The sequence below is a fragment of the Penicillium cosmopolitanum genome (genome assembly GCF_028827165.1).
Source record: "Penicillium cosmopolitanum strain IBT 29677 chromosome Unknown utg000012l:1.0-3308103.0:1.0-3310761.0, whole genome shotgun sequence".
Classification (NCBI taxonomy): Eukaryota; Fungi; Ascomycota; class Eurotiomycetes; order Eurotiales; family Aspergillaceae; genus Penicillium; species Penicillium cosmopolitanum.
The window spans coordinates 3,013,615-3,036,234 of NW_026622682.1; the positions used below are offsets into that span (position 1 = coordinate 3,013,615).

Here is a 22,620-nt window from a genome sequence, read left to right on the forward strand (position 1 = left end):
AAAATGGAAAAATGAGGTCAAAATTGTCAAGAAGTGTGAAATGTAGATTGATTCATTCATTTTGCAGGCTGAAAGTCTATTATGCAACAGAAAAGACGCTAGATTTGAAACAAGCATATAGATACTCCAACTCTCAAATAATAGATAGATATGCTTTTGGGACATCCTCATCTCCAGAACAGGCGAGAGGTAGAGCGGATCCAATGCAGCGAAGTATGCCAAAGCCACGCTGGAGAAACGAAACGAGGGTGTTTCCACAAAAGCACCGCGAGAGCTCCAGTTCCCACAGCAATCGCCGAACTCAATCCAAGACCAAGAACGTGACTCTGCTGCTGGACGGCAGCAATGACCTCCGAGTAACGCTGGTTACTAAAGCTGATACGAGCATACTGCGTCTTCCAGCCCAGGAACGGCAGGCGGCGGTCGATGGTTTCCTCGATGGACTTGCGGAGTTTGTATAGAGGGGATTTGACGCCCCATCGCATTTCGAGATAGTTTTGTTTGGAGAGGTCGTTAATTGCGTAGGTGTCGTCGCATCGTTGCTTGGTGTAAGCTTGAAAGGCTGCTTGGCGGCGCACGCTGCGGGTGTAGACGCTCAGATCCGCGTCATATACTCCGTGCTGATCGAGTTGTTCGAATAGAACGCGGACGTCTTCCAGTCCGGCGTTCAGTCCCTGGCCGTAGAAGGGGAGGACTGCGTGTGCTGCGTCGCCGATGATTGCCACGCCGGAGCTATAGTGGTGTGGATTGCACTTGATGCTGATCAGCGGAAGATGCGGGTTAATAGCGAACTGCTCAGTCAAAGCTTCGGGGTCGATCAGTTCAGGGCAGACGCCGGGGAAGTGCAGGTCGAAGAATTCGTGGAGCTGCTCGGTTCCGTTCTCTAGGGAAGCGTAATGCGACGAAGGTGCAAAGAGCGTGCAGGTGAACGATTTGTCCGCGGACGGCAAGGCGATGAACATGAACTCCTGGCCGGGCCAGATATGAAGATGATTTGGCGAGATGCGGAAATCTCCATCTTCGGAGGGAGGGATGCGGAATTCACACCAGAGGGTGTCGATATACTCCTGCTGATAGTCGACGCGGGCAAACTTCATCATATGGAAACGGGAGGCGGAATGCGCTCCATCGGCTCCGAGCAGGTAATCGAAGGATACCTCGATTTCGGGAACTCGGCCAGCCACGCCGAGATTATCGGGTTGGGGAGTATCGCCGGGGATGCGGCGTTCAAACCAGGCCTTGTTGGTGTTGAAATCGGCACCGGTCAGCTTATAGTTGAAGAATAACTTGACATTGGGGGTACGCTCCAACTCGTCGAGCAGGGCATTGTTGAGAGCGCTGCGATCTAGAGCGTTGATGGCCTGTGAGATCAGGTTAGCGACTGGCCAGGTGCAGGGGTGATCCTGAGGTCATGATGTGCATCATGCAGGGGAAATGCAGGGAAATGCAGGAGGATTGCATACACGACCGTGAACGTCATAGGCTTGAGCCGCTTCCCATAAGGCACCGCTGTCTCGGCCGTGGATCATGCGGCCATACATGGGAATGGTCTTGTGGAGCACTTCATCGATGAGACCGGGACGATTCGATCCCTGTATAGCTGTGATGCCACGCTCCGAGATGGCCAAGTTGATCGACTTGGTAAAGTTGAGTGGGATGGTGGTTGGATCGCGGAGATCTACGGACGGACATGATTATTGGCTTGCATTCAAGGCACTTGGTGAGATGAGTTCAAATGTTCAAAGTCAAAGGCAAGATCTCTGGCGATCTTGGAGGGGTAATTGCTGGTAGCAAAAGGACCTTGTTGGAGGGGAGAGGGTAGGTTGATGCAGAGGGTATATATGTTACGAGGGAAAGAGTCGAGTCCGAGTCACCCGGAGGAATTTGAGTGTGAGTGAGAGTGCACAATGCAACCACTCCAGTTTGCAAGTACTTTTACCCTCCGATTCCTCCGGAAATTATTCTCGTCTCACAAACACACAATCACACGATCCACGTACCTCCTCGAAGTTCATACACTTCCACCTCATCACCACGAGATGCCGCATACAGCGCGGCCAAAGACCCCACCGGGCCAGCGCCGACCACCACCACTTTTTGTCGGGGAGAAGCCATCGGGCAAATGCAGAAATGTGCACCCAAGAAGAAGATGACTGAACAATTCAACAAAAGTCAAACGCCGTCAGGGGCGGAGAAATTCAATTTGTCTGGGACCCTCGCCGGAATCACCCTGGTCACGTGGTGCGATGTCGGATTGCTGAATAATCACAGATGAGTCAGCCAGATGAGGCAATCGGGCACGTGATCAGACAAACAAAGCAGACATAGCAAACAGCACAAACAAGACAACCCGGTCAAACAGACCACCACCCACACTAGTCCCCCTTCGGTCTAGCCTCTCGCGCCCTCCGCCGCCTTTTTTCTCGCCGCAGTCCATTGCGATGTTTCGAGAAATTGAGAAATTGACGATCTCACCACTTTCCCCCCCTCCCACCACACCACCATGACTGCTCGGAAGTGCGCCGGCGTGGACTGCCCCAATGATGCGGGTACTCTTCAATGTCCTACCTGCCTGAAAATGGGCACCGATAGCTTCTTCTGCTCGCAAGATTGCTTCAAGCGGAGTTGGGTACGCTCAACCCCCACCAAGATTGATGATGGATCTATATCGAGATCCATGCTGAAGGGATTACCCCCCCACTAACCCTTTCCTTTCCATTTTCTAGAGCGAGCACAAGTCTATTCACAAGAAGAGTAATCTCCTTGCCAACCTTTTCCCTCCGAAAGTAGTTTCTGAACCTGATCCAGCAACCGGCCACTTCAATCCCTTCCCCGCCTTCCCCTTCGCCGGCTCGTTACGTCCTGTATACCCATTGTCCGCCACACGCACCATTCCCAAGGCCATCCCTCACCCCGACTATGCCCGCGATGGTATCCCGCGCTCCGAGCAGAAGCTTGTCGGCCGCCACACCATCAAGATCCTGAACAAGGAAGAGCAAGAGGGCATGCGCGTTGTGTGTCGCCTTGCGCGCGAAGTTTTGGATATCGCCGGCCGCGCATTGAAGCCTGGAGTGACCACCGATTATATTGACGAGGTGGTTCACAAGGCCTGTATTGAACGCGACGTATGACCACCGGCCGAGACCGTGACCGTAGCAGCTACCAGGATTGTCGCTAACACCCTTCTCCCTTTCTAGTCCTACCCTTCCCCCCTCAACTATATGCAATTCCCCAAGTCCGTCTGCACCTCGGTTAACGAGACCATCTGCCACGGTATCCCCGACCAACGGCCACTGGAGGACGGTGATATTGTCAACATTGATGTCACCCTTTACCACAAGGGCTTCCACGGCGATATCAACGAAACCTACTACGTTGGAGACAAGGCGCTCGCCAACCCCGAAGCAGTGCGAGTAGTGGAGACTTCGCGCGAGTGTCTGGAGAAGTCGATCGAGCTGGTCAAGCCCGGCATGCTCTTCCGTGATCCCGGAAATGTGATCGAAAAGCACGCCAAGTCACGCAACTGCAGTGTCGTCAAGACTTACTGTGGTCACGGCATCAACCAGCTCTTCCACTGCGCCCCCAACATTCCTCACTACGGCAAGAACAAGGCTGTCGGAACCGCGAAGCCTGGCATGTGCTTCACCATTGAACCTATGATCAATATCGGTACCCACCGTGACCGCACATGGCCTGATGACTGGACCAGTACCACTCAGGACGGATCGCTGTCCGCTCAATTCGAGCACACTATGCTGGTGACCGAGGACGGTGTTGAGGTTCTTACGGCCCGTTTCCCGGATTCACCGGGAGGTCCGGTCCCGATGCCTGTGACGGAGAACGGGAATTAAAATGTACTGCCATATATTGCATAGGAAGTTTAGATACCTTGGAGCAAATTTACGACTGTCCATGCCATGACTGGAGTGCTGGAACTGTAGATTATGAATGAAGATTGGGAGCAGGCCAATAAGTGATTGCAGCTTGGTCAGACATTTAAATCTCAACGGGCTTGCATGGTCTCAGAGCGGTATAATCCCTGCCATGTGCAAGCATAATGCCTGCTCATATGAATTGGGGCATTTTTAGTATCTCCAAACAGCCCCATCGCGTATGTGGGGCTGAGGTGGACGTGGGGTACGTCGTTGCATACAAAATTGGTAGAGCAGAGTGAAGAATAAAAGAGAGTAGTTATTTAATTTGAACATTGTTCCAGATAATTTTGACAGATAGAAAGCTCCATTGGGCTGGTTCTTTTCAATTGGTCATCTAAAATGGGTTGGTTGGTTGGTCACAACTATGCAAGGTCCCTGCTAACTACTACATGTACTATTAGTACTAGGAGATAACTACTCCTTTTTTAAAATCATACTATACGTAACTCTCGTTTCATCGTTCTTTATATCAATTGCTACTGAATTTAGCATTGCCAATTTCCGGACAATCTTCATCATGGTTTCAGGGTCACTGAGAGTCTATCTTCTATACTCTGAACATAGAATCAACGAATGTATTCTTTCGCGCTGTGATTCCCACCAAATAAGCAGAGTTCAGAATATACAGGGAAATAGTATACTCATGGAATATAGAGAGAATCATGTCTACAACAAAGTTGAGTATTGACTGGGGTTATATCCATCTTAACTGGTGCTATTCCATACTTCAAGCAAGCAAACATTCCTCCATGTTTGGAAGGATAGGACAAATCTCGTCCATTTACTGCCCTGGAGGTCGATTCCCTTTTTCGACTAAGCAACTCCTACCCCGCATTATCAATACGATTACTTGGACGCCTGATAGGACTCCCAAGCTCTTCCAAGGTTGTTATAACCTCAACTGCCGAAGAACCCCACATCAGCTGCAGAGCCCCACGTCCATTTTCAGCCTCTCCACATCCCACTTTCGCATTCTACTTTCTGTCCCTCTGGCTTTCTTTTCATTCTTGAGACTTTTTACTCTTTCTCCTGGTAGCAGTGGGACTCTTTGCAATTATTGTGGGAAGAATTCTCTATTTGACCCATCAAATCAATCGGTAGCTCAAGCTCCAAGCTCCAGGCTCCAAGCTCCAATCTCCACTTCAGACACTTCCCAATATGGCCAGCAAGCTTCACAGCGCACCGCCCTTCCGGGCCGAGCATATGGGCTCATTGCTGCGTCCCGATGACCTCCTCGAGGTCCGTGAAAAGATTCGTGACACTGGTGTTTCCGAAGAAGAGGCAGGCCTGTTGGCCGTTGAGACCAAGGCTGTCAAGGATGTGGTTCAACTGCAGCGCGATCTGGGTCTGAAGGCCGTCTCCTCCGGCGAGTACAACCGTACTCGTTTCTGGGGTCTCATGTGGGATGAGTTCGAGGGTATGTGATGCTGAACAAGCTTAGTCCTCTCTCAACCAAAGAGCTTATACTGATCATTTCAGGAACCATCCGTCTGCAGGATGCCGACGCCTCCATGTTCAGACTCTACCACCCCGACGTCGTCAGTCTGATTGAAAAGGACCGCAAGGTCATGCCCGGTGATTCCGTCATCGCCGGCTCAAAGCTTTCTTGGAGCCCCAAGCACTCGCTCTCAAACCTGCACGAGCTCAAGCTCGTCCAACAGTCCCTGCCTGAGAGCGAATGGAGCAACATCAAGTTGACCATGATCACCCCGGCGTGGTTCCACATGCGCTACAAGGAAGGCAAGGCCTATACCCCCGAGGCCTACGCCAACGACGCAGAGTATTTCAAGGGCGTCGCAGAGGTTTACCAGGCTGAGCTGGACGCACTGTACAAGGCTGGTCTGCGAAATGTCCAATTCGACGACCCCGGAATGGCATACTTCTGCTCCAAAGCCTTCCGTCAGGGCTGGGCTGATGACAAGGACAATACTGGAACTGTTGATGACCTGTTCGACGCTTATGTTCAGTTGTACAATGACTGTATCTCCAAGATCCCTGCTGACATGCACACCGGTATTCACCTGTGCCGCGGCAACTTCATCGGCGGCCGCCATTTCTCTGAGGGATCCTATGATATCATCGCTAAGAAGCTGTTCGAGAACCTGAACGTCAACACCTTCTACCTCGAGTACGACACTGAGCGGGCTGGTGGTTTCGAGCCTCTCCAGTTCCTCCCCAAGAACAAGAACGTTGTTGTCGGCGTGATCAGCACCAAGCTCCGCGAGTTGGAGGATAAGGAGGCAATGAAGGAGCGTATCTACAAGGCTGCTGACTTTGTTGCTTCGGGCAGCGGCGAGACGCGTGAAGAGGCCCTGAAGCGTGTTTGTGTTAGCCCCCAGTGTGGTTTCAGCACTCACGAGAGTGGCTATCCTCTCAGCCTAGACGACGAGAAGAAGAAATTGGCTCTGGTGCGACAAATCGCCGACGAGATTTGGGGAGAGGCATGAAGGTGTGTCTGAAATGAAATGATGATTCACATGTGGTGGCTTGTATAGGGTTTCTTGGATTTCAACAGCGACGGGAAACGAGATGACATGAGATGAGATGACACGAGATATGCATTCAACAGTTTTATCATTCTGTATTAATCTGGAGTGGGCGATTTGGATTCGTCAGGTATTTCAATGAACTTTGAAATTTATTTTGCAATGTATGAATGAAGGTTGCAAGGTTGACTTAGTAACGAATGGCAAGGCTGTGAGTTATGTAGAGCCCGACCACCAAGGTTTTGGATTCAATCTCCAAGGTCCCCCGAGGTTAGCATGACTTGGATACATAGATTCTGCTATGAAGGATTACTACTCTGGGCTGCCTCTGGAAACATCTCGCCTACCTGTCTGCCGACCTAGCAAGTTCGCCCCCTAGATCCGATTTCCCCTTTACCTTCAACCTTCTTCTGCGCGTCATCTCTCGCCTGCGGCTCCACAATGGCAAAATTATGGATCTGGGGCAAAAATACACTGCCCCGGCAAAGAGATACTCCATATATCTTGTGGCTTAAGTCCTTGGCCCCGAACTTTCTACCTCGCGTTTGGACGATCATCCTCATCATAGAATATTACTATATTAGGAAGGGCGCGCCGCACCGTGGCAATTCAACCAGCGATTTGGAAGAAAATCGCCCATTTGTTACTCTACCAAGTAAAATGCTTAGAAAGTGGGTGTTACAGAAGACCGGCCAGCATTCGCTGGCTCATAATCGGGCGAAATTTACTTGAAAGGGAGGGGCCGGACTTTGTCCGATCTCGCGCGGGGGATTTACTCCACAAGATGATGTTTTGATTGACTCGGCACGATTGACGATTGCGTCAAATAAAGAAGGGACCCCATGTAAATAATTTCAAGTTCTTTTATTTTGTGTGATTTCAAAGTATCATCAAGTCACAAGCTCATACACCTTCGTCTCCTACTCTCAACATGGCACCCGCAACTCATTTCAAGCTTAACAACGGCACTCAGATTCCCGCTGTTGGACTTGGTACGATGCAATGACCGGCGTTTTTTGAGGCCCAGAGGCGGGTTTTGCTGACATGGAATTTAGGCACTTGGAGATCCGAACCTGGTCAGGTCCGTCAAGCGGTCTCATTCGCACTCAAGAATGGATACAGTCACATTGACGCAGCATTGTAGGATTTACATGGCTCTTTTTTCATGGAGATAGTATTGACTAACATATTGCAGGATCTACGGTGGGCTCTCTCAATGAAGCAATGACACAAGTGGGCGCGGTCTAACAAAATCACTAGGAAACGAGCACGAAGTCGGCCAGGGTATCAAGGACAGCGGTGTTCCTCGCGAAAAGATCTTCATCACCAGCAAGCTGTGGAACACCCACCAGAACAATGTTGCAGAAGGCCTCGAAAAGACACTTGAGGCTTTGGGCACGGATTACCTCGATCTCTACGTAAATCAATTCTTTCTTGTTCTGGGTAGATGTGGCGCAGCTAATATAAACATCAGCTCATCCACTGGCCAGTCCGCCTTGTCCCTGTAAGTTATCATCTTTCTTCTTCTACATCACCCCTGTGGCACATCTGACTTATGCATACAGAACGAATCAAGCGCACTTCTACCAGTCAACCCCGATGGAACACGATCCGTCGACCGATCTTGGGACCAGAATGAAACCTGGCGCCAGATGGAGGAGGTATACAAGGCCGGCAAGGTCAAGGCAATTGGAGTGGCCAACTGGTCAATTCCCTATCTAGAGGAGCTGAAGAAGAAGTGGACTGTTGTCCCTGCTGTCAACCAAGTCGAGCTGCACCCTTTCCTTCCTCAGCATGCACTGAAGGACTGGTGCGATAAACATGGAATTCTCCTCGAAGCCTACTCGCCACTTGGCTCTGAAGGTATGTGCCCCTTGACATACTATGTGGTAGATACCGACTAACCTGATCATTCCTAGGCGCTCCCCTCATGGCCGATCCCGCAATTCAAGAAATCGCCAAGAAGAACAATGTTTCAGCCGCCACCGTACTCATCAGCTACCATGTCAACAGGGGAGTTGTCGTACTGCCCAAGTCTATTAAGGAAAATCGAATTGTGAGCAACAGCCAGATTATTCCACTCTCTACCGAAGATATGGATGTGTTGAATGGCCTGGCTGCACAAGGAAAGGCGAAGCGCATCAATACGCCTCTGTTCGGGTGGGATCTTGGTTTCGAGGACTGGTACAAGCAGTAGAATGTTTTGACTGGTATTTAAAATTTACAGTTGGCTAGAAACATCTCGCTTTTTATAGATTGGAAAATATGATTTACATAGAAAAGAAATTGAATGGTGTTGATTCTGAATTTATTCGAATTTAAATGAGAGCCTAGTATAATTGAGGGTTTCCTTCTAAACTACCGCAGGTTGAATTTAGTAATTGGAGGTGGTTTTAAAACATAAGGGTTAAAGCCTATAAGATATAAATTAAAAAATAATATATGAATAATAACAAAAAAAATTATAAAGACAATCATCTCAAACTACCTAGGTAGGCCTAAAGTTAGCAATTACCTCGTCTGACGAAATATTTTCAAAATATGTTTGTGTTTCGGTCTGGGCACCTTTGCGATTGGCGTGTTTTTTTGGAATAGACCTTGGGACCTACTAGTAACCGCCAAAATTCTCTATCCTGGACTTAAAAGATCGCTCTTTAGATGTTGGGGCCTCTCAAAGACGGACTTGATATACTTCAAGTTTTAACCCAATTGGGGTTTGAAAATTTGATTTCCTGGACATGAAGTCTACAAAGAGGATCAAAGGCCCCCTGTTTTTCACGGGTCAAATTTTCAACACGGAATCATCAATACATTCAATTTTGTCTATATAATTTAATTCTTGTAAGGGGGTGGTGAAATGCCCTCCTTGAGAGCCTTCAGCCGCAACGCCAATAACTTAGAGGCATACCGGGTCATCGGAAGGAAACCAACCATAATCCACATGTTGGGAACTCCGGTCTCCTTGTAGGCTGTCTTAAACTCGCCCTCTTCATCAATGCCCCAGATAGGTCCGCATTTGGTGGCAATCTTCTCACCAAGAGTGGCACGGATGGAGTCAATAGTGTTGGAAAATCCAGTAGCAAAGACGACGAGGTCGAATTCCTTCTCCCGTCCACCGCTCAAGATCACCTTATCTTCAGTGAACTTCTCAATAAAGCCAGGTTCCACTTTGATGTTTCCGTTGATAATTTCTTCGCAAGCACCAGCATCAAAGTAGAATCCGCCATTTCGTGTCTGGCCAAGTGTAGAGTTGCCAGTATCACGTTGACCACGCCATGTTCGCAGACCACGAGCGTTGAGACCTTCCAATAGGGGCCTGTCAAGTTCCTCAAGGGTCTTCGCAGTGCGCTTTGCTAGTTCCTCGCCAGGTCCAACTGGCGTAGAGAAGTTGATACGATCCATTGCTTCGGTATCTGGGAGATTTCCATTCTTGTCGGGTGCGTAAATTCCAAGCATGCGAGGAACGGAGTGGGTCAAAGACATAACGTAAGTCGGTGACCGTTGGAGAAGAGTCACATCGATTCCCAAACGAGCGCATTCGTACGCCGTGTCAAAACCTGAGGATGAGGTACCGACGACGCAGACCTTCTTTCCGACAAAGTCACGCGAACTCTTGTGGGCACTAGAGTGTCGGATCTCGCCTCGGAAGTCAGTCATGCCAGGAACGGCCGGTGTGGAAGGGACACCACATAGCGATGTGGCCATAATGAGCTGCTTAGGGTGCAGTGTGCGCGTCTCTCTGTCCTCTTTATTGATCGTGACAGTCCATTTGCCCTCGGCATCTTGGTCGGACTTCACAACCTCTGACTTGGTCCAGACATTAAGTTCCAGCGCAGAGGCATACCACTTCATATACAGACCCTGCTTCTGAGCCGGAGTGTAGGTGGGCCAATGCTGGGGATATTTGAAGTATGGTAAGTTGTCCGGCCAGTGTGGGAAGTGCAATGAGAGATATTCATAACGCTTCTTCCAGACATCTCCGATTTCCTCACTGCGTTCAATAATCAGGCTGTCCATACCGAGAACTTTCAGGCGCGCTGCCATGGCGAGTCCACTAAGAAAAGAATTAGCATTATACCATAAAGCTCAATTTCATGGGTTCTTACTTTTGGCCACCACCGACAATCAATACCTCGGGGTCAACAGTGTTGATGGCCTCGGATCTCTGACTCTCCCAGCTAGTGATGCCGGTCATATGTCCATCTGGCGCAGCCTGTTCGGGGAACTGCTTGAGGGTCTCGGCAACAGTGTGCATGGTGTAAATCTTCCAGCCATCCTGAGTGAAGACTACATTGATGACAGCCGAAGCGAGAACGACCTCAGTCTCGAAAGATACGACGAATTGGAGTTGCGAGAAATCAGGGTAAGGGTGAGACACCGAGGGCGCAGGTTCGAGAAAGTTGAAATTTCTAGCCTTGGTTTGAGGCAAAAGGTCGGTAGCCGCTTTGAGGATGGCCTCTTTGAAGTTGAATGTACGGAAGTCCCAGGTGAAAGAGAGCTTATCACGCCACACGCCTGTACGTCCAAGGTGGGCGAGGTCAACTAATGTCGAGATCTCAGATTTTGTGAAGAGTCTTACCAGAATCGAGGAACAGTGCAGCAAATGATTGCGCATCATCCTCTGATGTGGCCTTAGAAAGACGTGCGACGATTCCCTCCGCCTCCTTCCGAGCATCACAGTCGGCGGGGATCTTAACCCCTAGAACGTCGGTGGTGGGGAGAGTGTGGTTGTATTTGAAGTCGTACATGAAGTCGTCCGCGACCGGCTTTACGACATGGTCATGGTTGAAGGTCACACTCTTAGACTGGAGAGGAGCTTTGGAGACCGCATCGGTGCCGGCAAATTCCTGAACGTAAGGTGCCATTTTCGCTTGTTTTGATGAGAAATATGCTGAGAAAGGTGCCTCTTAGGCAATGTTGATGGACTGATCTCAGGAGAACGTGGAGGTTTTAGAGATAGTACTGATTCTACCCCATTTAATAGAAGAAGAAAAAAAATCATTGAATGATCTATATATTTATTCTCCAGCTACTGGAAGCTCACATAATTAAAAGTCCATGACTGAAGATGATCATCTCCAGAATTGCCGAATCAGGCAAGTCTCGCCGCGTTCCAACTATATTGAGTCTATTCTCATATCTGTTGGAAGGTATGACATCCCCCGCACCCCGCATGACGGATCTTCTGCGAGCTATGCCTCACTGATATTTCTGGAATTCCTAATTCGGGATATTTCTGGTGACGAAATTCCCCTGCACCGAGGTTCGCTCGATATTGCCTCAACAGGTTTGAAGTAACCCGACGAAGCTATCCATTTACATCGGCACGGGACACCGAACGGGTGACGGAACTCAGAAGAAGCCGGGATTTTGCCAAAAAAAGAAATTGTGATCATGAATTCCTAGGCTAGATTGAATTGTCGGGGTAAGTCATTACGGAAGTTTAACTAGACCTAACGGCGGTACTCTCACGGGTTGCAGTCGTATGGAATAGCGCCACCTCAACAGCAAATCCGATCGGTTGTTGTCCAGTACCTCGACTACTCTACATGATGAGACTTTCATTTCATGTTTTCATCTAGATTAGTCCTACCGTTATAGTACGGTGTTCATCATAATTTGAAAGATGCTTTGCGGGTGCACGATTCAGCAATATGAGCGTTTCATTCATGTTGATGGATAAACCGCCAAACATACGACATTCGAACGTACATAGAGGACTTCAATAGTGAATATGAAAGCGTCACCATAGAAATGGGCATGAATAATTCGTTAATGGCAAACACTAGTACTAGTCGACTGCGCCCATTCAGGGTCATCAGATCATGGGATATGGAGGAGGTAAATGCTAGAGCAGAACAGAATAGTCCTTCTTAGTGTATCATTTTTACGAAGAAGTGACAAGCAGAATCTATATGAGATTCAAGCTCTACAAAAACTAAGATACAGAGAGAAATTTCAAACTTGGTACAAAACTTCTACACTGTCATTGAATTTGAACTGAAGTCTAAAAGCCAATTTCATTCTCTTTTATCTTGTAGAATATCTAAATAATATTTGATCTAGTCCATGATGGGGAGACCATTGTCATCGAAGTATACTGGCACACCCTTGCGGAATGAATATTGTAAGGCAGCGCAGATCTTACCCGCCTCAAAGGCGTCCTCTGGTACACAAGTCATGGGCTTGTTATCAAGTACCGCATCAGCAAACTCGGCAAGGTCGGTCAGGAAGGTTGCATCGAAGAGAGTGAATGCATCGGGAACAGATTCCGAGCGAATACCGAGATGGTCGCGAATCTCAACATTCGAGTTTGAACTGATGATCGAATGTCCTTTGGTGCCACACAATCGCGTGGTATCCTCAAAGCCGCTGGTGAGCGTACGACCGAGGTATGTCTTGAAGATCTTGCCATTGGCATACTCCACAAGGCCCCATGCGTTATCAGCATCGCCATACTTGGCCAAGTCCCCGTATACAGCGTTTTGGCCGAAGGCGATGACTCTGTTGACTTGCTTCTTTGGGTTGGAGAGACCTGACTTCACATCTAACAGGTATCTTCCGGCATCCACCTAGATCCGTGTTAGTAAATCGGGAGATCAGTGTGGAGTCAGATATGAATACTTACAGTGTGGATGCCAAAATCAAGAAAGATTCCACCAGACATCTCAGAGAAGGCCACGAAGAAAGCTAAAGAAAAAAAGGTCAGTAAGTCAATTTACGCAGCATAGAAGGACTGGGGAGCTATGGTCATACCGTTCGGGTCTGCTTGGTCGATACCAGTTGTCTCCACGGCGTGGATCTCACCCAAGGTTCCTTTCTCAATTAGGGCCTTGGCCTGACGATAAGACTTGTCATCTGAAGCGGGTCAGTATTTCGGATATGTAGAGTGTGAGGCCTGGGATAACTTACATCGTCGAGTGAAGGGAACGAGAAATTTGAGGTCAGGTCTAGAAGCCGACTTCTCGACGACTGCTTTGGTAGTAGCAATGTCCACAGAGACGGGTTTCTCGCACATGACGTGCAAGTTTAGATCAAGGGCTTGCAGGATCAAAGGCGCATGTGTAGCCGTTGCGGTACAGATGAGAACAGCTTCAGCGCCGCTGTTCTTCAAGCACTCTTGAGGGTCTGGGAAATACTTGACATTTGGAGGCAAGTTCTCTGCAGCCCACTTGTCAGTGCCTGGCTTTGTATCGCAGACAGCGACAAGTTCGATTCGAGGCTGCTGGAAAGCGAGGATGCGGGCTCGAAGCACCCCCAAACGGCCAAGACCGAAAAGCGCAAACTTCACACGTCGATCTCCGTACGACATGGTTCAGTGTTTCAGTGTTTTTGGCAAGAATTTTGTATTAGATAGCAGTGGTGATCGTGTTTGCCTTTGAGAAAATTGGAAGTGTGTGGTAGAAGGTCTAAACGTCTGTTCAAGAGGTAAATTATTATATTGCACCTTGAGAGATTGGGGTTACTTATTTATTTATCAACCTCTGGTCTCTCTCAAACGGATCCATGCTATCAATTGGAACCGCAAACTTCCCCGCATAGCTAGTAGTAAGTAATTGCTAGTACCTCGTAGAGACCCTCCGCATCCAATGCATCATGCCTCGTGAGAGCAGTCATGCGGGTACGGAGAAAATCCGTCTGTAGAGATCATCGCCGATATTGAACACGGGGCTTCTCGAATCGCCCGCTTGACAGGCACCTGCAAAAATAACGCGTATGGGGACCAATTGGCTTGCGTGAAGTTGGGGCTGGGGGATCGTCGATGTCAGAGCGGCGTTTCTTGGTGTCGCCGCAGGTTTCCATATTCGGTAATTCTTCATGAAACTTGATTTCGTCGCCGCGTTTTTTCTTCTTCCATTAATTCCACAGAATTGGGGTTGCTTAGTTTGGCAGCCCATGCCGTCTCCGTAAGCTTTCGTCTCGTCATCTTATCCCCGAGGTCCAATCGACACTTCTGCTGGTTGTTTCCGATGAACGGGACGGGCTGCATCGGCATCCCTCCACGAAACCTTGACAGCCACCAAAAACTGTCTCCGATCGGAGCCAATGGAAAGCTCCAATTCGACCTAGTCCCGAACCCCAGACCCGTTATCCCCAGGAAAGCATATATCCAATAAAACTTGAATATAAGAATCTTGTGTCCTGGTGCATTTGTCCCCCTATTGTCCATGTACTCAGCCTTGATTATAGGATTTGGGACTATACCAAATCACACTTTTATCTCCTCTTCAATCCATATTTTTATGCTATGATGGAGAACGACATGGGTGAAAAGACCGAGAAGTTTGTGGTTGAGTCATCTTCAGAACATGCTGAAGTGACTGCCATCAGCACTGTCGAAGCGCGTGACGCACTCGGCCATTCCGCTGAGGCATACGGCCCAGAAGGAGTGCGAGGTCTTTTCTCATCTGGATATGTCTTCGGAGCCGCCTTTCTGGCATCGCTGGGCGGTTTCTCCTTCGGATACGATCAAGGTGTCATTTCCATCATCAATGTGATGGACCAGTTCCATGCGCTCTACCCCCAGGCCAAGACTTCTTTTGGCACGGGATTCATGACTGGAATGTTGTTGCTTGGAGCATTTGTTGGCTGTCTTTTCATGCCTTATCTTGCGGACAAGATCTCGAGAAAGTGGGCATTGACTGTTGTCGTGGTCATCTTTGATCTCGGTGCAATCATCCAGACAGCTGCCCCCGACTTTGGAACTCCGGTTGCTGGGAGAGCAATTGGTGGTATCGGCGTAGGAACTTTGGCTATGGTAAGTATCCTTTTGTTCCTCGTTTTATATTTCTTCGAGTCCATTTTGATGTACCGCGGCATCTTGCTGATCTTCATCTTCAGACAGCGCCTCTCTACATTTCGGAGATCGCACCACCGAACCTTCGTGGAACATTGCTGGTTCTGGAGTCTGTTTCCATCGTCTCCGGGGTTGTGATCGCGTATTGGATTACCTTCGCCACTCGACATCTAGAAGGAACTTTATCGTTTCGACTTCCCCTTGGTCTACAGATGGTATGTGCTACCATACTGGGAGTCTGTATACATTTCTTCCCATATTCCCCACGTTGGCTTGCGCTCGTGGGTCGTTCTGAAGATTGTATGGCTAGCTTGACAAGGCTTCGAGGACTCCCTGCCACAGATGAACGCGTGCAGGCTGAATACAGTGCGATCCTCTCCGAAGTCGTTTTCCAACGCCTTGTGGCAGAACAGACCCACCCTGGAGTTAAAGGCTGGAAACTAGAAGTGCACAGCTGGCTGGATTTGCTTAAGAAGAAGAATTGGCGCCGGACCGCTGTTGCAGTTGGCGTGTGCTTTTTCCAGCAATTCTCCGGAGTGAACGCATTCATTTACTACGCACCCACGCTATTCCGATCGCTCGGTCAATCAGATGAAATGTCTCTGATTCTATCTGGCGTCTTCAATATCCTGCAACTTGTCGGGGTATTTGTTTGCATCATGACAATTGACCGAATTGGACGCCGCCCTCTTGCTATTTTTGGTGGATTTGGTTGCGCTGTCTGCTACATGGTCATTGCAATCCTGAGCGGATTATACTCTCACGATTGGTTGAATCATACTGGAGCCGGCTGGGCCTGCGTTGCCTTCGCTTTCCTATTTATTATTGTTTTCGGTGTTTCCTACTCACCCTTGGGCTGGGCACTCCCTTCTGAGGTGTTCACCACAGCGTCTCGATCCAAGGGCGTCGCTTTGGCCACCTGCGTCAACTGGCTGTCCAATTTCGTCATTGGAATTGCTACACCCCCAATGATGGCAACCCAAGGTTATCGAACCTATATCTTCTTCACAGTAATGTGCTTTTTGGCTGGGGTCTGGGCACTGATATTGGTTCCAGAGACGAAGGGGAAAACACTTGAGGAAATGGACGAGGAATTTGGAGATGTGCAAGGTCTCGCCGAGAGGGAGCTTATGAGATCAGCGGTTCAATCTGTGAGGCAAGGAATTATAGCTGAAGAGCTGAGAGCATAGGGACGTCGCGTTCAAGTTCCAGGGTTGTCTCATTCTCAAACCTCACTGAAAACATTTATCAAGATTGAGTAGCAAATTTGCCAATTTTTACCTTGTGTTATTGCAAATGATTTGAATGAGAGCCTGAAGCCAGAATATCTAGCGGGAGCGCGAAATATCGGAAACCGATATTTAGTAATTGAATTGTTCATACTAGTATCTTACCCGGAAACTTGAAATTCATTCTTCCCTCTCTTTCATTGCTTAATATTGGTGCAAAATCAAGTAATCGTATAATTCCAGTCAGGTAAGAGTCCAGGTCTTCTAAAAAAAAGAGCGAACGAGGTTCATCTGAACAAGTAAGCGTGCCACCTCACAAGCCGCCCTAAAATTGGGGGCCATCAAATTCTGTGAGAATTCCCCATCGCCCTGTGGCTTTTTTTCTGATTCATACAAGCAGCCTATGCAATAAATTCCAAACACATCCCGAGACATGATTTGAGTTTTACCGGAACATACCTAATGGCGCACCAAGCGCACAATATCCCATGGGCCTTGCTCGCCTCAAATTTAGAATGGAAGACCCCGACGTCCTTAAACAACATCGCCACAAATCTCTACCCGCGCATGAAACCCGATCAGGCGAAGGACTTGACACACTTTGTCAATGCCTTTGTGAAAACTCTCGACGAGCATTCAGTCTGCGAGCGAAAGAAGTATCCGGAGCACTACGATATTCCCGAGTCATCGGATGTGATACTCGATGAAGCTATTGTTCGCAAGATATCACCTACAGTCCGTCGATGGCGCGGTAACTGGCCCCGCAACTGGCCCCGAGCCAACACTTGTCCTTCAGGTAAATGCAAAGCATTTGAAGTTGTGGGAAAGAATCCCAGATGGACACATTTGTGCGATGAATGCGCATGTGTAGTCATCCCTCAAGAAGAAAGAGTTATGTCGGCGTTTCTTCGAAACCCCCGTGTTGAGATTGATTGGCGTTCTAGTGGTGATGACTCAAACGATGAGGCAATATTCAATAATAATTTCGTACTCACGCTCCTTCTATATGGGGAGATGGAACCGATATTGCGTGTTTGCGCCCATCCGGAAAATTATCTGAGGTTCTGGCATGACGGATCATATTTCGAAGGTGTAAACTTTTCTTTTCTTGTCATCATGAGCATCTAACTAACCTTGAAAAGCCCCACGATCTTGGATGGGAGGAATTATGTCGGCAGATGCTCTCGGTCTATGTCTCCCTTAATGTAGCATACTGCTTCCCCGAAACATGGGATTCTGCATCTGGCAGAACCGAAGAAAAGGACTATCGCAATGCCAGGTTCTACCAGCAGACACTTATTGAGTCTGGTGCGAAAGATCAGGACCTGAGGACATACCCTCACATGCAGTTCTTTGGCATGCAATCATGTGAACTCTTGGAATAAAACACCGGAAAGGGCGAACATTGGCTGCTCGATGAAGGTATCAACAAACACATAAGCAAAGGGAATAAAAAGAGTTCTTTTCCCCGTTGGATGCCTTCTGCAAAGTACGGTCCAGCAGGGCCTTATGGAAGGGTACCGATTCGTGAATTCCTGTCACTTCGGAGACCCGAGGGTTGCTCCTATGTAGCTTCGTCGTCTGAGGTAGACGAGCTCCGGTCGATTTTATGCTCGAAGGGTCTTCCCATGGAGTTGGCACTGGAAATCATGAAGTTCGCAGACTACAAAACACCGAAGAGCAAACTCGATCCACCACATGATCCGCTACACCCAGCGAACCGAGAGGCTCTCGGGCAGTATCTCAAGTACTGTTGGAAAACCCTAGTGTTATATTATACCATGGCGACGGAGATTGGTATGGACCCGCTCGACCGGATGAACCAAAGTGATAGGAGCAACAAGTTCAATTGGAAGAATCTTGTCGGGGATGCCATCATTGACCTATTTGATCACCGCAAGGATCGACACTATGATTGGCGGTATGAAGTAAGTAGGGAGGTACCCGGAGGATATGGTATAAGAAAGAAGGCGTGTAGGATGATGATGCCCCCGCTGGGTGGCGAGGACCCTTCACCACTTTTGTGTGATGCGGTCAATGCGCCATTGAGCTGAAGTCCAGTCAAACTGTTCGAGATTCACACATCTTTGGAGATTAATAACTGTCATTAGTATCTCACTAGGAGCCTTAGCATGAAGTAGCCAAAGGGCCATTTCCAATTTACACCGCGAGATCAAACAGGACGAGAAGTATACCATAACGACGATCTACTTCGATACTTGCAATCGGACATCTAATGTACAGGTTGGGGGTAAAGTAACAATCATGAGAAGACGTATATGCCTAGAAACTCGCCATTTCAATCCAACTAGCGACAAAGGCCAACCGGCGTCCCTTGTCTGCAGCCATACGGTGCGAGAATTCGTCAAAGTTGAGTCTTGCTCCGCTTCCACCGCGCTCTTTGGCGTCTCGCTCGACCTGGTTTAGATAGGCCCATCGGACGAGGGTACGATTAGAGGGGCGTCGGGGTGTGATGTTATCCTGCGCTGCTGCGGGTTGGATGGATTTTGATGGTGGTGGTAAGGGTTGCATTGGGGAGGGAGGGAGTTTTGGTGCAACTGCTTCTGCTTGTGGGGAAGCTTGTGGGGATGGAGGCGCTGGAAGGGAAGTTGTACCATTTGGTTCGAGGCGGAGGCGATCTGGGAGATCGGAGGTCGCTGTGCTGTGAGGGGAGGCATGGCATGCGACATCAGCGACATCAGGACGGAATTGTGGGAGTGTGGGATCGTAGTCGGCTGATTCATCGATGAAGGATTCCGGCTCTTCGTCCGAGGATTCTTCTTCGAAGGAGATGTCTTCTGTGTTCAGAATTTGTTCTTCTAGTTCGTAGGAAGCGAGTGAACTGCTGTCTGTGACGTCTTCATCGTCCATTTGATCGAAAGAGTGGTCCTGTCCAAGCCCATTGTCATCTTCCGGGTTGGAAAGGTGCACTGGTCGGACATCGTCGTCTTGCAACAAGGAGTCAGGCAGTGGAGGGGCCAGGACTGGGTTGGTAGGTTCCAAAGCAGGGCTTTGTACCACTGAATATCCAGCACTCTCAAGAAGGTCGTCAAGAGGTTGATCTTTAGTCATTTCCTCGAGCTCTTCTTCATTATTGGGCACCCGTTCTTGTTCTTTGGGAGGCTCTGGCGGTGGCCCTGTATGCTGCACGAGATCGATTTCATGGGACCAGACTTTGCGGTCTGTACGGGTACGCCAGACTTCCATGAGCAGGTCCTCCTTTTGCTTGAACAAAAGATCGAGTAGTTCGTTAAAGCCCTGTTGAGTAACTTGGTAGAGAATTTCTTTGCCGACATCCTTTTCAACCTCCGGGATCTCAAAGCCACCCCACCGCTCGCCGACTGGGATACTCCGAGAGGAAGTTGAGGGGTTAGATCGAATATCATAGTCATCTGTGAGATCATCCTGGAACCGGACCTTGGAAGAAGATCGTGAGCGAGGGAAGGTGGGCGCGACACTTCTCGAGAAACATCCACAGAATCGTTATCCTCGGAGAGGTCGTCGAAGTTCGGGTCTTTCTGATAGCCATCGGGAATGGAAGCGCCGTCCTCTTCATCGGTATAGAACGCTCTTCTCCGCCAACGTTCGTCAATACCATGTCGCCGGGCTTCGTCAATCCGTCTTCTGTCATCGTCGCGCATCCTGTGGTAAATCGTTGTCACCACTCGAGCTCTATCGATCGGATCGGTAATTTCCTGAGGGGGCACATACGTTCCGAGGGCGTGAATAATGTCGTCTTCGAGGAGGTGCTCAGCTGGCGGCCAGCCACCGCTACCTGCTGATGAGCCAGATGCGTCAGACTCGGTATCATCGTCATCATCTTCTTCTACCTCCTCCTCCTCGTCGTCGTCAACATCGTCGCCGTCGTTATCGTCGCCATCCTCCTCGTCCCCGGGCGGAGCCGGGTTAGGCCCACGAGAATCTGAGCCAGTCGCTGGGAGTCGTAGAGTCGATGGGAACATCGGCCTTGTCCGACCAAATTGTTCCCTCACGGCCGAATCACCGATGACCAAATGGCGATCACCGACATCGTTACCATCATGTCGCAAAATGCCTCCGTGGTCAACAAGCTCCATATCGCCTTCCAGGTTAGGTCGCTTGCCTTCGCCAATACGCGAGGCTTCGCCCGATGGGATGTTGCCCGGGAATGCAGAGCTGATCGGTTGGCTGCCAAGGACAACATCACGCGCTCCTCCTTCCAGAAAGTCGTCTTCCATTCCAGCAACCATATCGCGAGTGAGCTCTCGACTGAGTGTATAGTAGGCCCGGAAGACGCGAAGGAAATCTTTCCTCTCAATGTAGCCATCTCCATCAATATCATATCCGCGGAACACACGGCGTAGTCTTTCTTCGTTGCTTTTATTATTGAGGCTGGCCAGTCCCTTCAGGAACTCTTCAAATCCGATCAGGTTGTCATTGTTAGTGTCATAGAAGGCAAACATGCGGTCATAAATTAGACTTGGAGGAGGGGGTCGAATAGACGTGTTTGGTACAAAGCATCGATCGAAGGTCTTGCGATCGATCGCCATGTAGAGCTTATTTGGATCGTCGGCCCATTCGTAGTTTGCAAGACAGCGAAATTGATCCCAAAGTGCATCGAGTTCAGTGTTTTCGAAGCTGGTTTCCCTCATCAGGCGCTTAGCAAGAGGTCGGGGGAGGCTCCGAGGTAGCATGGCTGGTTTGCCAGGGTACCACACTGGCTGAGACTGGCGAGGATTTCCAAGGAATGGAGCTGGAATCCGGACTTTGTAGAACAGATGGGTTTTGATATGTACCTGCATTGCCTCACATGTCTCACAGAGATCGTAATCAATGCAGTTCGCACATCGGTACCGTATCCCCTGGATAGGCATGGCACCGCAGCTGTTGCAGGTCACACCACGATGGATATAGCCATCTCTCCGTGCCTGATCCTCCGCAATATGGTATAATAAGTTGAGCAGATTTTGGCCTTCGCGGGTAGGAGATGCGTCATTGTTGCCGTCGCGCCACGAAAAAACACTCTGGTCATCGGCCGGGGCCTCTGCGGCTTCGGGGTTCTGAGCGGATGCAGCCACGTCGGGGAAAGTCGAGGTTGAAAGGGTGACGCGCTCGCCGTTTTGTCTGCGCTGACGCAATTGGTCGCCGTAGTTCTCATCGCCATTGAAACGGATGAGCGCTCTTTCGATTCCAGCCCGGGAGATTCCCCGTCGTTGTAGCTGCTCTGTCAAGTAGGTGCGTTCAGGAGTGTCCTCCGGTAGGGTGTGCGAAGCAGGGAAATCCAAGGCCAAAAAGGATTCGAGAAAGGTATCCTCCATCATTTCACGCATGCGCTCCGCGTGAGCTGGAGGAACACCCACTTCCTCCATCAGCTGGTCGCGTGTTGCCAGCAACGACGGCAGCAGACCACTTTCCACACGTCGTCCGTCTTCTGTCTCAATGCGAAATGTCCCGTATACGCCATTCTGACGCTCTAGCTGCTCCAGGTGGGTGATTGCGCGGTAGGATGGTGTTCCGGTGAGGCCCAGTTCTTCGGCTTCGGTTCGACGAGTGCGGCGCACGGCGTTGCGACGACGGAGTGAGGCTTCCGAAGACTGCGGGGAGACAACATTGTTATGTATGTATAGCAGGGCGTAGGCAGCTGCTACGCCGGTAAAAAGGTACAGGATAGGACGATATCGCGCCAATGAGACCGGTCCGGAGTGCGGCTCGGACATGGCGGAGGGAGCTGGTGAAGCTGTAGGGAGACGGTCACGGCAATCGAACGGTCATCGTCGAGCTGGAAACTTCCAAGGTTGAAACCCGAGCTCAAAAGGGAACCTTAGAATGGATTGAAAGCTCCAGGTGGGAAAGGGAGAAAACCTTGGAAAGAAGGTGGAGGTAAGAAAGGTGTTGGAGAGGGAGTTCCAACGCAGCACGGAGGTTCGTCATTTCACCGCTTTGCCCAGGTGATCACCACAATAACACCTACGACTAGTAGAATACTAGTAGCTACTCGTACTACTATGGCAACATTATTCCTACTAGTAGGCATTGATCCATGGCTTGTTTTTACTGGTTCTCTCTTAATACTATACTATACTTCTCAATCTAAAGCTGTATCCAAGTGCGTACTTTTCTCCCATCAAAGTCCCATCCTGTTGCCCAGGTGGACATATATGTACCGTCATAAAATCCGATGCAAATGCCAAATA

At 49.4% G+C, this 22,620-nt stretch overlaps 9 protein-coding genes across 9 annotated transcripts; 5 read left to right on the forward strand and 4 right to left on the reverse strand.

Moving 5' to 3' along the window:
- Positions 1 to 167: 167 nt before the first annotated feature.
- Positions 168 to 2,115, reverse strand: bna4 (kynurenine 3-monooxygenase; the record flags this gene model as incomplete). Its single annotated transcript, XM_056638522.1, has 3 exons — positions 168 to 1,361; positions 1,464 to 1,678; positions 2,001 to 2,115. The coding sequence occupies 3 exons, from the start codon at positions 2,113 to 2,115 to the stop codon at positions 168 to 170; spliced, it is 1,524 nt and encodes a 507-aa protein (XP_056482029.1).
- Positions 2,116 to 2,503: 388 nt separating this feature from the next.
- N7509_013886 (methionine aminopeptidase MAP1) lies at positions 2,504 to 3,851 on the forward strand (the record flags this gene model as incomplete). Its single annotated transcript, XM_056638523.1, has 3 exons — positions 2,504 to 2,629; positions 2,727 to 3,125; positions 3,198 to 3,851. The coding sequence occupies 3 exons, from the start codon at positions 2,504 to 2,506 to the stop codon at positions 3,849 to 3,851; spliced, it is 1,179 nt and encodes a 392-aa protein (XP_056482030.1).
- Positions 3,852 to 5,093: 1,242 nt separating this feature from the next.
- Positions 5,094 to 6,382, forward strand: N7509_013887 (cobalamin-independent methionine synthase II family protein; the record flags this gene model as incomplete). Its single annotated transcript, XM_056638524.1, has 2 exons — positions 5,094 to 5,352; positions 5,415 to 6,382. 2 exons carry the CDS (start codon positions 5,094 to 5,096, stop codon positions 6,380 to 6,382), a joined length of 1,227 nt encoding a protein of 408 aa, XP_056482031.1.
- Positions 6,383 to 7,352: 970 nt separating this feature from the next.
- Positions 7,353 to 8,618, forward strand: N7509_013888 (putative glycerol dehydrogenase (GCY1); the record flags this gene model as incomplete). The annotated part of the gene is made up of 7 exons (XM_056638525.1): positions 7,353 to 7,413; positions 7,477 to 7,561; positions 7,617 to 7,624; positions 7,682 to 7,839; positions 7,896 to 7,925; positions 7,987 to 8,284; positions 8,341 to 8,618. The coding sequence occupies 7 exons, from the start codon at positions 7,353 to 7,355 to the stop codon at positions 8,616 to 8,618; spliced, it is 918 nt and encodes a 305-aa protein (XP_056482032.1).
- A 635-nt stretch (positions 8,619 to 9,253) lies between these two features.
- N7509_013889 (flavin-containing monooxygenase) lies at positions 9,254 to 11,286 on the reverse strand (the record flags this gene model as incomplete). Its single annotated transcript, XM_056638526.1, has 3 exons — positions 9,254 to 10,475; positions 10,528 to 10,963; positions 11,001 to 11,286. The coding sequence occupies 3 exons, from the start codon at positions 11,284 to 11,286 to the stop codon at positions 9,254 to 9,256; spliced, it is 1,944 nt and encodes a 647-aa protein (XP_056482033.1).
- A 1,197-nt stretch (positions 11,287 to 12,483) lies between these two features.
- Positions 12,484 to 13,733, reverse strand: N7509_013890 (putative NAD binding Rossmann fold oxidoreductase; the record flags this gene model as incomplete). Its single annotated transcript, XM_056638527.1, has 4 exons — positions 12,484 to 12,993; positions 13,050 to 13,111; positions 13,178 to 13,279; positions 13,334 to 13,733. The coding sequence occupies 4 exons, from the start codon at positions 13,731 to 13,733 to the stop codon at positions 12,484 to 12,486; spliced, it is 1,074 nt and encodes a 357-aa protein (XP_056482034.1).
- A 939-nt stretch (positions 13,734 to 14,672) lies between these two features.
- N7509_013891 (sugar porter family MFS transporter) lies at positions 14,673 to 16,408 on the forward strand (the record flags this gene model as incomplete). Its single annotated transcript, XM_056638528.1, has 2 exons — positions 14,673 to 15,179; positions 15,263 to 16,408. 2 exons carry the CDS (start codon positions 14,673 to 14,675, stop codon positions 16,406 to 16,408), a joined length of 1,653 nt encoding a protein of 550 aa, XP_056482035.1.
- Positions 16,409 to 16,909: 501 nt separating this feature from the next.
- On the forward strand, positions 16,910 to 18,588 carry N7509_013892 (uncharacterized protein; the record flags this gene model as incomplete). Its single annotated transcript, XM_056638529.1, has 4 exons — positions 16,910 to 17,539; positions 17,590 to 17,755; positions 18,020 to 18,375; positions 18,559 to 18,588. The coding sequence occupies 4 exons, from the start codon at positions 16,910 to 16,912 to the stop codon at positions 18,586 to 18,588; spliced, it is 1,182 nt and encodes a 393-aa protein (XP_056482036.1).
- A 142-nt stretch (positions 18,589 to 18,730) lies between these two features.
- On the reverse strand, positions 18,731 to 22,143 carry N7509_013893 (EF hand domain protein; the record flags this gene model as incomplete). Its single annotated transcript, XM_056638530.1, has 2 exons — positions 18,731 to 19,864; positions 19,918 to 22,143. The coding sequence occupies 2 exons, from the start codon at positions 22,141 to 22,143 to the stop codon at positions 18,731 to 18,733; spliced, it is 3,360 nt and encodes a 1,119-aa protein (XP_056482037.1).
- Positions 22,144 to 22,620: the final 477 nt, after the last annotated feature.